Raw genomic sequence first — 14,710 nt, forward strand, 5'->3', positions numbered from 1 at the left:
AATCACCCCAGAAGAAAAGTGAGATAGCGGAGGATTCTAAGTATACAGGATTCCAGATGGATCAAATGGTCAGGGGCGCCCTTCCTGCTTCACCTGGAGTGTACATCTAAAGGCCCAGGCTGGGTTTAAGCCACTCGCCCTTTAAAGCCTTACTTCTGGTAAGCGCGATATATGTTGGAGTGTTCCGCTGATTGTGTCCACTATTACTGTTTCCTTTGGAAGAAGTTTATCACCTATTGATCCTGCTTGTCTGGACTACCATTGGGACTATTCATTTTATGTTATATGGGACTTCATAATTGGACTCTTATATCACTTATAGCGCGGTTTCCTCTCTTTTTTAATTTGATTTGGTGGGCTACACTTATAACCGCAGCTTGTTCTTTTCTTCTTTTTTTTCTTTCTAAGCGCAGTTTTTTCTCTTTATACTCCAAGAAACAGAGCTGGTGCCATAGTAAGGGCTGCAATGCAATAAATTATTGGTCAACCTTCCCCCCAATTTCCCACAGTAGTTAGAAGTGTCCATCAAATGTTACACTGTCCTCTAAGCGTCCAGCACCAGCTCTCAATGAAATTTATGCAGCACAATTCTATGTACACCCCCTGGGGGGATATAAATAGGCTATCCAAAAATAAATAAAACTTTTATGTTTGGCATCCTTGAAGACAGAAATATGGGAGTTATACATAAGTTCGTATTACCAATTTTGGTTAAATGATATCTGTGCTGAGAACTATATGGGCAGCAATAGATGATCTTTTGAAATGCTCATATCATGAAAGTTTTTTTTTTTACCTTAATGCAGAGAATGCATTATGTAAAAAACCTTTATCCTTTACAACCACTTTAACCTGTACTGCTTAAAGTGTTTGTAAAAGTCTAAATGATTACAGCCTGGCATACCACACTATAAAAGTCATTTCTAAAAGCAAGCAAATACCTATTTAGAGCCATCTTCAGGCCGATCACGTGACTTGTGGCCCCTTTACAGCTCCGATACATGGCTGCTTCTGCGGGAGGGGCAGAGGTTTCCCTCTGATGTCAGCCGGAGAGATCACGTGGCCTCCCGCAGAAGCACCGTCAGAGCTGTAAAGCGTCCGAGAGTCACATGACCGGCCTGAAGATAGCTCCAAAGAGGTATTTACAATGCTCGTTTTTAGAAATGACTTGCATAGTGTGGTACGCCAGGCTCTAATAGAGGGGCACGCAGCAGAAGTGTACATGAGGCCTTACTGTTCTTTATGCTGTGTGCATTATTTTATAAACAATGCAACTGTGTTCAGATCAATATAATATGTGGCTTTTTTTTTTCCCATCGCTAAACAGCACAGATATATATCCCATAGGCAAGCAGAAACATATTAGAAATATGTGAATACTGCATACTAGTAAAGGATGAAGTGTATATTTCAATATATTGGAACACAATGAGGAAAGCCTGTGCACTCAAAACAAAGTTGTTCAGTTATCAATGCTCCCAGTATGAGAAGAAATGGTGCAGATCCATAGCTGGGTTATAGTATGCACTACAGCAAGTCAGCTGCCTAATGGGTCTTGGTCACATCCAGGGTCACCTTCCTAAAGGCTAACATGCGACGCCTTTCACTAAAGTAATCTGCATTTGTGTACCACCTAGAGTTCAGGTGCCCCTCCTGGCAAGACAAGGATAAAATGGCTGTGCATCTTTTTCTGAATCCAAGCACTCTCAGAAATGACAGCTCGTGAACTGAAAGAAATACATAGGCCATCCATGGCTGTTCGATGAACCACTTACTTCAAATGTATTTGGAGTTACTGACCCATAACAAATATGCAAATTAAGAATTGTGACTTCACATGTTGCATGAATGTTGTAAGTCAGTGACAGAAAATGCCCAGGCAATTACAATCTTCAGAAGAAATTCAACAATGGCATCCTGCATATTTATCTTCGTGCACATTGCTAGAAAACCAATTGTAATAATTGTGACCCCATTATAAACTCAAATCAGTTTTCAAGTAACCAACTTGCCTTTTGCGATAAGCATCGTCTAGGAACTGAATAGAGGAGTTTGACATAGGGGTTTTTGCTTGTTTTATTAACCAATGCTTGTCCTGATAAAAGATACAAGGAGAAAAAAAAACACACGGAAAAAAATGAGAAAAGAGTCTTCCCAGAAATCAAACAGTAATATATCTATCTAAAGCTATCATATACTCATTTATTGTAAAATTCACAATTATGAAAAACAAAGTTACTGTACAGATAAAGCTACCGGTGTCTGCAGACACTTTCCTTTTGCCTTGAATGGGTAAAAGTGACAGGGTCTTTTTACGTACCTGATCATTTCTTATCTTTCGCATGGACTCTGGAAGTGAAGAGTCTTTAGTTCCTGTATCTTATTACCTGATGGGGCCATTATGAGAGGATTCCTCAATCCCTACTGCATTTGACATTTATGTATTAGGATTACAACAGGGCAGCATAGTGTCTGAGTGGTAAGCACTTCTGCCTAGAAGCACTACAGTTGTGGGTTCAAATCCCAACCACGACACTACCTGCCTGGAGTTTGTATGTTCTCCCTCTCTTATATTATCAAAAGTATTGGGACGCCTGCCACGCACATGAACTTTAATGGCATCCCAGTCTTAGTCAGTAGGGTTCAATATTGAGTTTGCCCAACCTTTGCAGCTACAACAACTTCAACTCTTCTGGGAAGGCTGTCCACAAGGTTTAGGAGTGTGTCTATTGGAATGTTTGACCATTCTTCCAGAAGCGCATTTGTGAGTTTAGGCACTGAGGCCAGGTAAGTTCCTCCACACCAAACTCGCTCATCCATGTCTTTATGGACCTTGCTTTGGGCACTGGTCCAAATCATTTGGTGAAAGGGGGGGGGGGGTTTATGGTCCGACAATGGATACCAAACAGGCGTTGTTTTTTAGGAGTTGGGCTTGGCCCTTAGTTCCAGTGAAGGGAACTTTTAAGGCGTCAACATACCAAGACATTTTGGACCATGCTCCCAACATGGTGGGAACAGCTTGGGGATGCTCCCTTCCTGTTCCAACATGACTGCGCACAAAGCAAGGTCCATGAAGACATGGGTGAGCGAGTTTGGGGTAAAGGAACTTGACTGGCCTGCACAGAACACCTTTGGGATGAATTCGAGTGGACACTGTGAGCCAGGCCTTCTCATCCACATCAGTGCCTGACCTCACAAATGCGCTTCTGGAAGAATGGTCAAACATTCCTATAGACAAACTCCTAAACCTTGTGGACAGCCTTCCCAGAAGAGTTGAACCCTACGAACCAAGACTGGGATGCTATTACGTGCCAAGGCAGGCGTCCCAATAATTCTGACAATATAGTTCATGTGTAAATCGCTATGTAAATTGACGGCGCTATACAAGTACTTGTAATAAAAGAAAATATCAGAGCTGCAGGAACACAAAAAAGTAGGCAGGGACACGCACTCTTCCAGGCTGGCCAGAACAGAGGTGGGAATTATGGCATGGGGGGCTCATTTGTTGGAAATCCAAGATATACAAGAAAGCCAGAGCTTAACTCAGCCCACTGGGCTCTACTAATAATGAAAATATCACTTTTGGTGAACTGACCTTTTAACATTATGGGTTGATTTACTAAAGGCAAACAGTCTGTGCGCTGTAAGCGCAGTTGCTCTAGATCTGAGGGGGAACATGCAAGGGGAAAAAAAACAAACACACACAAAAAAAAAAAAAAAAAAACAGAATTTTTGCATGCATGTTATTGGATGATAGAAACCAGCAGAGCTTTCCCTCAGATATAGCACAATTGCACTTGCAATGCACAGACTATTTTCCTTTAGTGAATCAACCCCTATATGTTCGTTTCATAGTGTTTCAATATATTTGGTTACCAGGTAAGCTTTAACAAAAAAGATAATGGTCTCCTTGAACAGCATGACATGCTTCAAAAGAATGTGTAAATATATGCTGTACAGGGAATCTTAGTTGCATAACCTGTCAGTACAAACATGTTTGATAGAAATAGTGCAGCGAGTGTGCGCAGCTTGGACAGTTTTCTGTGTTGTTCAAATATCCCTAGATACTGTACCTTGCCATGAACATTAAAACTGCCACCGCGGGGTGCACTGACATTCTTGAATGAGTTTGCATACTGTGGAGCTGGTGTCCAGGGAGAATGTGGAGCTGGGGTGGCAATCATCATAAAGAAGGGCACGTAATTAAATTTATGATTAAAGAAATCCAAGGAAAAATTGGCCTGTTAGTAAAAAAAAAATAAAATACAAGATGTGAGAGAATTATATGGATTATATAAATACAAATATGTCACTGTCAAATTTTGATGTAAATACCCATTATTCAACCAAGACTGCGGTTTATGCTGTGTGTTAGTGTATGAGATTTTTTTTTAGTATCTTGGCATATAAAAACATTTTCAGACAAAGACTGAGCATTGGTGCAAAACGAAGCAGTAAATTTACAGTGAATCATGAATTTTGTGTTATCTGATTAGGCGTTAACCTAGCACTAAGATGAGTTGAAGCAGCAGAGGCTATGTATGTAAGGTAACCAGAAATATTGGCCCTGAACCTATTCTTCCAATTAATTATTGACACCACCTACAAAAAAAAAAAAAAAAAAAAAAACAAACCTATAAAAACACACAGCTGTCCTCAGATCCCCTGCTGAGTCAAAGATCAAAATGGAATGGATGTCACTTTTGTGACATCTGTGTTCTTTTCAATTTTTCCTCCATTAGAGATGGAGTAAAAACTGACCCATGCAATCTCTATAGGTGGGGGTGCGTCTGTTCACATCAGTGCTCATCTGATTGCCCCATCCAAGTCTGTGCAAAAACAAAAAAGAAGCAGCAAAAAAAACCTTGTTTTTGCTGACCTAAAAGGATTTGGATGTGTGCAGATATAAACGGCCATACATCCATTTACATCCAGCCACCCATGGAGATACATTGTGTTCAGTCTAGAGCCATAAGGGAAAAAAAAAAAGAAGGATGAGGCAGATGAAACATGAAAATATTGGAAAGAAAAAGCATTTTTCTGAAAGAATATTTCTTAAAGTGGTTCTAAAGGCAGAAGGTTTTTTACTTTAATGCATTCTATGCATTGAGGTAAAAAACCTTCTGCATGCAGGCAGTTCCCCCTCCAGCCCCCTTATATTTACCCAGATCTTGATCCAGCGATGTGCACAAGAGCAGAAGCTATGTCTGTCTTCTTCCCCCTCACTGGCTGAGAGACAGCAGCGGGAGGCCATTGGCCAGGATTGCCAGTGGGTGACCCAGGAAGAGGAGGATCAGGGCTCTGTGTCATAGTTCTGCACAGAGCAGGCAAGTATGACATGTTTGTTATTTTAAAAGAGAAAAAAAAAAAAAAGTTTTGAATAACTTTAAAGGTCTAAAAGCTAATGCCTAAAAACAGTTTTTTCATGAAAGAGTGCCTGCTAATGCCCATGATAACTCCCTCCGCAGTGCCTCAAGTTAAAGAGGAAGTAAACTTCCTTTGCTGATATTTACCCATAGGTAAGCCTATAAGAAGGCTTACCTACAGGTAGTGTAAATATCTCCTAAACGTGCGCCGATTAGGAGATATTTACTGTACATGCAGCCAGTGACATCACTGGCGCATGCCCTCTGAAGGAACGACCACCCGTGCTTTTCCCTCAGAGCCTGGTGCCGTGACCAATGGCTCCCACACGCAAGATGGAAGGAAGACGGGTGAAGATGGAAGCTATCTCCAGCGATAACATTGCATCGCTGGAAGGCTTCGTTTTCAGGTTTCGTATAATGTGCTAGCATTCGAAGCATACTAGCACATTATGCTTTTGCCTTGCAGGCAAGAGGAAAAAAAAAAAAAAAAAGAGATTTACAACCACTTTAAACAACTGACAGATGTTCTGCCTTATTCTGTGAAAACCATTAGTAAATTCTGCACTGGGGAAACCTACTTCAATGGCAATAAATGGTTTCTCACCAAGACATCAGTTAGGTAATCCACGCTGTAGTTTTGTCCAAAGGTCTTAGAATGACCATTCACTGACATGGTATAATTGTAGTACTTTGAATTCTTCTCCTAGAAAAGAGACATTGCATGAATTATATTATTTTTACATTCAAGTATCATTGCAAAGGCTTTATATTACGACTGTGACATGTACTCTTTATGGAGAGATCTAGGGTCTAAAAGGCCCCAGATACCTCCTCTGGTCTTAAAAAGCATTTGTTCACACCAAGATTTTTAATGGTGCCGCTCACATCCAAGTTCCCTCCCACTTCTTGTAAAACGATCCAGCAGCTAGTTAGCCGCTAGGATTGCCTTTAAAAAAGAGCCAACTGTCACCTCTATTTAAAAAAAAAAAAAAAAAAAAAAAAAAAAAAAAAAAACGGTACTGGGATGATTTCATTTCGGTATACCCACGTAGTGCAGTGATGTTCCTGTGGCATGTGGAAACCAAAACTTTTTTTTTATATTTGGAGAGAGGATGAAAGACCCCAATCACCCTTAAAGTGATACTAAAGTTGTTGTTTTTTTCAGTTATCAATAACAAACATATTATACTTGCATACCCCGTGTAGTGGTTTTGCACAGAGCAGCCCAGATCCTCCTCTTCTCGAGTCCCTCTTTGGTGCTCCTGGCCCCTCCTTCGAGTGCCCCCACAGCAAGCAGCTTGCTAAGGGGGCACCTGAGTCACAGCTCAGTGTGTCCATTCAGACACGGAGCACGGCCCCGCCCGACCCCTTTTTCTCATTATTGGCTGATTTCCATTGACAGCAGCGGGAGCCAAAAGCACCACACTGCTGTCTCAGCCAATGAGGAGGGGAGTCCTGGGCGGCTGAGACACTCCTGCAACATCGCTGGATAGAGATGGAGCTCGGGTAAATATTAGAGGGGCTGCTGCACACAGAAGGTTTTTTTAATCTTAATGCATAGAATGCATTAGGATAAAAAAAAAAAAAACTTCTGCCTTTATAACAACTAAGCAATGTTGCGCATTGCATTTTGGGGGGGGGGGGGATTTTGGGCCTTATTTAGTGCATTTTTGAAGTGGCACCATTCATCTGAATGGGCCTCTTTACGCTCCAAAAATGTGTTAAAGAAGCTCATGCCCCATTTTGGACATGAGTCAAGTGATCAACAATGCAGATTACACTTTGTACCTCTTTAGCCTGTACACAATGAGAGCAAAACACTAACGTGCCTTTAGCCCACTCATTTGCTCGTTACATTATAACCTTTCCCCTCTAGCTTTACCTGCTTCTATTGTCACACAAGAGGGTATTCTGCCACTTGAGATCTGTCTTGCAGCTAACAACACTCTCAAATGCAGACTGAGTAAATCAAGACATTGAGGAAAATAATCAGATAGGAACCAGATGCAATGGAATGCGCCTAAAGGATTTTACTAAATGTAAGACTCACCAACCCGAACCAGTAATTCCAGCCAGGAGGCACATGACGTATTCCCCCTGCATCGTCTGCTCCATACTACATAAAGCATAAAGAAACAAAGAATTACAAATTAAAAAAAGAAAAAAGTCACAATATACAGTAACACATATTGCTACATGTGCACCCTGCAGTCTTAGGCACTTCTTGCACTGTACAGACATTAGTTATTTAGTACAGTGTTTCTCAACCTTTGTGAGACCAGGGCCCAGTCAATTCTTAAAAAAAAAAAAAAAAAAAAAAAAAAACACACACATGCCTCAACATAAAGTTTATACTCATTAATTCTAGCATTATGATCTACATAATCCGAATCCTGTCTAGCAGGCATTCTCAACCAGGGTTCTGTGGATCCATGGGACTCCTCCAGAGGTTGCTAGGGGTTTCTTAAACTATGGGTAATTAACCTCCCATTAAGTGGTATCTGCTTAGCTCCAGGACCAAAGCCAGTCCCACAGCACCAAATATCTTTAGCTGTCTTTAAGAGTGGCATTCTGAGCATCACTGTAAAGGTTGCAATCTTTCCATTGACCCTGATATATGGGACATTTTTCCCACTGACCCATAATTAACTGGTTTAAGGGTACCCCAAGACCTCAGAATTATTTTAGGGTTTCCTCTTGTGTAAAAGGATTGAGGAAGGCTGATGTAGAGTATACACTGCAGCAGTCTGGACAATGTAATGTACAACATATCACATGCTGTACAACAGGGTGCAGGGCTATTTAATTGCACAGTACAACTTGTAGAGGACAGTGGTCAGGAGAAAGTGGTCCCATATGTTTGGGGTCAGTGCACTACCTTTATTTAGCATGTCCCCATACACTGATGGTCAGTCACCTCTTACACTTGTGGCCAGTGCTTCCCCCTATAGCACTTCGTGCCCCCCCTTACACTGATGGTCAGTGCTCATTGTGCTCCTGTATATTGGTGGCCATTTCTCAGTGAACCCCTTTATATTGGTGGTCAGTGCTCAGTGTGCCCCCTAACACCTGCAAAGTGTTTGAATTGTACTGACATCATTCAATTATTATTAGTTCTTTAAATGTTCCTTAATCTTTCACCAGTTAAATAAAAAATAATTCTCATGAACAAGCCTTCAAACTTTAGTAGTTTTTCAATATCATTGGAAATGGGGCTCCTGTACACTGCTTTTAAAGGCATTTGAGCTTTTATTTCTGTGCCTAAAAGCTTGAGCTTTTCTATTGAGCCTCAAGTTTCTTTGAGCAGAAAGCACTTTTTTCACAAACCAATTATATATATATATTTTTTTTTAAATGCATTGTTGCGCTTCTTCGCAAGTTTTTTGGGTACTTCGGCATCTTTTCTGCTCGAAAGCTCAGCTCAATGGCGGTTTAGTGGGGTGGGGTTTCTGGCCGTAAACTCCTGAAAAAGCCATACCGTGCATGGACACATTGGCCAACATTGAGGGGCTTTTCCAGGCAGGGAAAATAAGAGCTCAAAAACCTGCAGGAGACACTTCTTTGAGCTGCAGTGTGCATGAACCCTAAGAGAACTTCTAAAGTTTCTTATTTCCCGGAATATGTTCATAAACACAGAGGCTTAGTGGATATAACAGAATATAAAAAAAAATAAATAAATCAATGTAGCAGTGTGCTGGATTTTGAAATAACGGTATACAAGCATGTGTGTAATGTAAAAGGTACAATCAAATGGGGGGGGGGGAAGCGTACCTGATTTAGATACTTTCCAGCAAAGAAAGTCTGGTAGCCAATGGAATTAAGAAGGGCCGGAAAGGCAATCGGCTCCTGGGTCTTTTGCCAGGCTTTGCTGCTACAGTTCCCTTCTATTGTGTTGTTGACAACATGGTGGTTATGTGGGTACCTTCCAGACAGAATACTGGCCCTGCTTGGGCAGCACAGAGCACTGGCAACATACTGCAAATAAGAATGAAGGGTAAATGTTATATAAGCTGGTAAGTATTTTACAGCCCTCAATCTGTATGCTCACTGTCATATCAGGAAATCATTCTCATTAATAGCTGAAATAAGCACATGAATTATAATAGCAGCATGAAGTTTGTTTCATATATATGTAGCTTTATCCAGTAAAGCTTTTTTCTCTTTAAAGTAGTATTAAACCCAAAAGCAAACATTATATTGCAGCTTACCATTTCTTAGATGTGATGACTGCATTCATTTTCATCTGGTGATCCAGACAATAAGTCTGTTTTTCTAAAGAACAAGCTTTCCAGAATGTATCAGAGAGATGAGGCAAATTATTTCACACTGGGGTGCATACAACAAGAAGCTTTTATTTATATAAAAAACATTTATCCCAAAAGGTAAAAAAAACAAAAAAACAAAAACAGTTTGCTGTAACGGCTTATAACATATTAGCTGGAGTTTGGCTTCAATTTGTTAGTGTATTTATACCTGTTAGTAAATCTAGGACTCCTCCCACCCTGGCTGACAATGTTGCTATACAAAAGTGCCCCATGTGCTCTTTCATCCAGAGTGGCACCGCTCTAATACAGGAGGTGTGTTACTGGCCAGATCAGATTTTTGGTTTAATACTGCTTCAATGCTAATACAGTAACCAATAGCAGCCAATTAAAATTGAACCTGTTGATGTCAGACAAGTACAAGATAATATCAAGCTTACTATTATGGGTTGGTGCACTTAAAATAGGAACCTATTTTTTTTTTTTTTAAATAAGGGCAGGTGTAGAAAAGAATAAGCATATTCTTTCACATGCTATCAGTTAGCATTTAATAGAGCTGCATTAAACAGGTTTTGCATTCTCATTGACTTGATTGATATAAGAAAAAAAATATATCTCTGACATGAACTAAAGCATATATACATACACCCTGGTTACAATGTGAATTGGATGCGTATTGAATCGCATCTGATTCGCATAACATGTGAACCAGATAGGCCTTCAATGGAACTGGTTCACATACACTATATTGTCAAAAGTATTGTGACACCTTCCTTTACCCGCACATGAACTTTAATAGCATCCCAATCTTAGTACGTAGGGTTCAATATTGAGCTGGCCCACCCTTTGCAGCTATAACAGCTTCAACTCTTCTGGGAAGGCTGTCCACAATGTTTAGGAGTGTGTCCTATGGGAATGTTTGACCATTCTTCTAGAAGCACATTTGTGAGGTTAGACACTGATGTGGACAAGAAGGTCTGGCTCAGTCTCCGCTTTAATTCACCCCAAAGGTGTTCTATCAGGTTGAGATCAGGACTCTGTGCAGGCCAGTCAAGTTCCTTCACCCCAAACTTGCTCATCCATGTCTTTATGGACCTTGTTTGTGCACCGGTGAGCAGTCATGTTAGAACAGGAAGGGGCCATCCCCAAACTGTTCCCACAAAGTTGGGAGCATAAAATTGTCCAAAATGTCTTGGTATGCTGATGCCTTAAGATTTCCCATCACTTGAACTAAGGGGTCAAGCCCAACCCCTGAAAAACAACCCCACACCATAAAGCTCCCTTCAACCAAATGATTTGGACCAGTGCACAAAGCAAGGACCATAAAGACATGGATGAGCGAGTTTGGGGTGGAGGAACTTGACTGGCCTGCACAGAGTCCTGACCTCAACCCAATAGAACACCTTTGTGATGAATTAGAGCGGAGACTGTGAGCCAGGCCTTCTCCTCCAACATCAGTGCCTGACCTCACAAAATGCATTTCTGGGAGAATGGTTAAACAGACACACTCCTAAACCTTGTGGATAGCCTTCCCATAAGAGTTGAAGCTGTTAGCCTAGGTTCATAATGACTGTGGGTTAGAAACCATGCAAGTTCAGCTGAAATCACACGATTTCATACCCACATGTGAGTCTGACATCTGTGCAGGTTCCTGGAACTACTGCTAGGAATCGGTGCAGCGCCGCACTGATGCGGATGGTGCCATTGCCGGCAATAGCCGAGGATTTGGCCTGCAATTTGACATGTCAAACCGCCCCAATGTGAACGTGGGCTTATAGCTGCAAAGGGTGGGCCAATTCAATATTGAACCCTACAGACTAAGACTGGGATGCCATTAAACTTCATGTGCTGTATTGAATTGTATTGTAATTGTACTATCTGCCCTAAAGCACAGCGCAAACTGTTGGCAATATATATCAATCCTGTATAATAATGAGCATGTAAAGGCAGGTGTCCCCGGCCAGTTGCAGTGAAAATTTTAAAAGGGTCCTGTATGTTTTTCATTCTGGTTCAGGTGCAATTTCAGTGTCAAATCTACACCTGAACCAGTGAAAAGAAACCGCACCAGACTCTGCACCAAAACCGGAGCCGCATATATGTAAACAGAGCATGAGGCTTTTTTGCTTTAACGCAACTAGCTACAGTGCTGAAACCACTCCCAAACGCTTTCTTTTTGTGGTCTACAAAATAATACAATTATTACGACATGTCCAAAGATAAGTATATCAACTCTAATCCATTAGAATACCTCCACTAACACGACCAAAGTACTAAAACCTAAGAACAATAGAGGGGCAAAGTGTAAAAAATATATATGATAAAAATGATAAATTATAATAGTGGATGATAATCAAAACGATAATAACGTTCAACACAAACAACCACCCACACACTATATAGCAGGGATAGGCAATTAGAGGACCTCCAGCTGTTGCAAAACTACAAGTCCCACCATGCCTCTGCCTCTGGGTGTCATGCTTGTGGCTGACAGTCTTGTTATGCCTCATGGGACTTGTAGTTCTGCAACAGCTGGAGGTCCGCTAATTGCATATCCCTGCTATATATTATACTAACACCTCACTGAAGAATAGGATGAATGATATCACTCAGCCAATGAAGAGCTTTAGATAAAATGGAGTTGAGAGGAGCACCCAATGCAGGGCCCCACATGCATTATAGCAATCTACTTTCCTAGGAGGTCTCATACGAGTTTATACTGCACGGTACAGGTCTGCAAAGATGGCACCACCTTAAAATGCAGAGCTGGTGTGTTTGAAGAGCAGAAGCTGTTTTGTAATTTGTCTGCCATCCCTCACTGAACATTGCATGTGGTTAATGAGGCCAAACCTGAAAAACAGCCTATGTTGCCACCACCTGGCGTGTACACACACACAGCAGCTGTCTGCACCTTGCACACAATTCGCTGCACAGTGACTGTATCCAGGGATTTCCTAAACTAGCTCAAGTTAGTTTTTAGGCTGCATTCACACCTGAGCGTTTCAAAGTCGCACGTTTTTACTGCAATTTTGTTTAGGTCAGCAATGTAAAAAGCAGAAAAACAGTTGTAATCTGCCCCAAGAAGCTCATGTTCTTTTTTTAGCTTAAGGCGTTTTTTAGGAGTTTTGCTTCAGGTGACAAAACACTCAAATGTTAACAGGTGCCATTGAAATGAATGGGATTTTGCTTGTTGGGTGTTTTATGAGCTATAAATGCTCAGGTGTGAATGCAACCTTAAATTGGACACAATACGATCGATGCAGACCAGAAAAAAAAAACGATTTGCCTGGCAGCATGTGGTTTGTGTGCCTAACCTTGTAGGTACTTACAAATCATGAAGTTCTTTATTAAAAATTAGATCTAATCTGGAAATGAATCACATGCAAAACAGTGAGACCAAATTGATCCATGGTGATTGATCCACTTTCACTATACAGGCGGTCCCCAGGATACAAACAAGTTAGGGACTGTAGGCTTATTCTTAAGTTGAATCTGTTTGTAAGTCGGAACAGGTACATTTTTTAAGTGTAGCTCCAGCCAAAAAAAATATTTTTAAACTTTTTGGATAGCATAGGAAAGGGTTAACACCACTGTGACATGTGTTTTGCAGTCTGTCCCTGTTCAGAAGATTTCACCTCACTTTCTGTCCCTATAACAATTGGATTTTGAAAATTTTGGGTTGTTGTGGAAACAAGGATTGGTGATAAAGCATCAGTGGAGACACCTTTTTCCCATAATAACTCTTACAGGAGTGAATTTCCCTTCCTAGGGGTAGATTTCCTTTCACTTCCTGTTGTCTCCCTCCGTTTGTAAGTTGGATGTTTGTAACTAGGGGACCGTTTGTAATAGGATACTCATCTTATGGCTCGTATACACCATACATGCATGAAAACTGATGACAACTTTACCTCAGTTTTCATGTGTGTCAGTTATGTGCCCTATTCACACCATGTTGATGTCATGTCGGGTTTTTTTTCCTGTGCAGAAAACAGCATATACGTTGCAGATTCCTGCGCAGAAAAAAAATCTGCATGTGATTCCAGTGTTGTGGTGTAAACTGAGCACACAGAGAACTATTGTTTTTTGCGCCATTGCAGAATGCATGCAGAAAACTGATGTCTCTACACCATGGTGTGAACAAGGCCTTAATTGCGGTAAAGTAAATGATCTGTTCCGCTACAAGATGTTTTACTCCACACTTACACAATATAAAAAAAAAAAACTGAGCTTAAAGTAATACTGTACTAAAGGCTCGTATTTTTATTTTTTTATAACAAACATGTCATACTTACCTGCTCTGTGTAATGGTTTTGCACAAAGCAGCCCAGATCCTCCTCTTCTTTTTGGGTCCCCGCCGGCGGTCCTGCCACCCCCCCCTCCCCCCCTCCCCCCCATAGCAAGCCTCTTGCTTTGGCGGCACTTAAGCAGGCATGCTCCTGAGCCCTGCATCAGTGAATGGACATGGTCCATTCACACATGGACCGCAGCTTGGGCCATTCCCCACTCTCTCCTTATTGGCTCACTGATTGTGACTGACAGCAGCAGGAACCAATAGCTCCTGCTGCTGTATGAGCGAATGAAGAGAGACAGACCCAGGAGTGTCACTGCTCTCATGCACATCGCTGGATCAAAATGAGACTCAGGTAAGTATAAGTGGGGCTGGGAAGGGGAGCTGCACCCAGAAGGTTTTTTACCTTTATGCATAGAATGCATGAAGGTAAAAAACCTTCAGACTTTAGAAACACTTTAAAAAGGCTCATTTCCACAGCTGCCAGGTGCTATGCAATCAGGACTATAGTTCCATGAGTTATCGGCACATTATGTATTGTCATTTCTACATTGAATTTACATTAGCCTGCTAATGTAAATTCAACAACCTGTCAGAGAGCTTTTAAATTCTTGTGAACACAAATGAAACACTTACCGCATTGGTAAAAGTAACACCATGATCTCCAAGCAGTTCTTTAGTCTTTTTCAATGGAGTCTGCAAAAAAAAAGTATATTATTTATAATTGCACAATTAACAATTGTTCAACCATCATTAAAATATCTGTTCATATAGTATATAATGCTACAAATAAACAT

The 14,710-nt window shown here is 41.0% G+C and overlaps 1 protein-coding gene across 1 annotated transcript in view; it reads right to left on the reverse strand.

The window, feature by feature from the left end:
• GNS (glucosamine (N-acetyl)-6-sulfatase) overlaps window positions 1-14,710 on the reverse strand; it is a 54,471-nt gene that overhangs the window by 26,861 nt on the left and 12,900 nt on the right. The window contains exons 2-7 of the mRNA XM_073620120.1: window positions 14,550-14,609; window positions 9,138-9,341; window positions 7,417-7,482; window positions 5,971-6,069; window positions 4,074-4,241; window positions 2,013-2,095 (exon numbers count right to left, since the gene is read on the reverse strand). Coding sequence (XP_073476221.1) covers window positions 2,013-2,095; window positions 4,074-4,241; window positions 5,971-6,069; window positions 7,417-7,482; window positions 9,138-9,341; window positions 14,550-14,609 — 680 coding nt within the window. The remainder of the gene's footprint in view (window positions 1-2,012; window positions 2,096-4,073; window positions 4,242-5,970; window positions 6,070-7,416; window positions 7,483-9,137; window positions 9,342-14,549; window positions 14,610-14,710) is intronic.

This window comes from Aquarana catesbeiana, linkage group LG03, assembly GCF_042186555.1.
Source record: "Aquarana catesbeiana isolate 2022-GZ linkage group LG03, ASM4218655v1, whole genome shotgun sequence".
In the NCBI taxonomy this organism is placed as follows: Eukaryota; Metazoa; Chordata; class Amphibia; order Anura; family Ranidae; genus Aquarana; species Aquarana catesbeiana.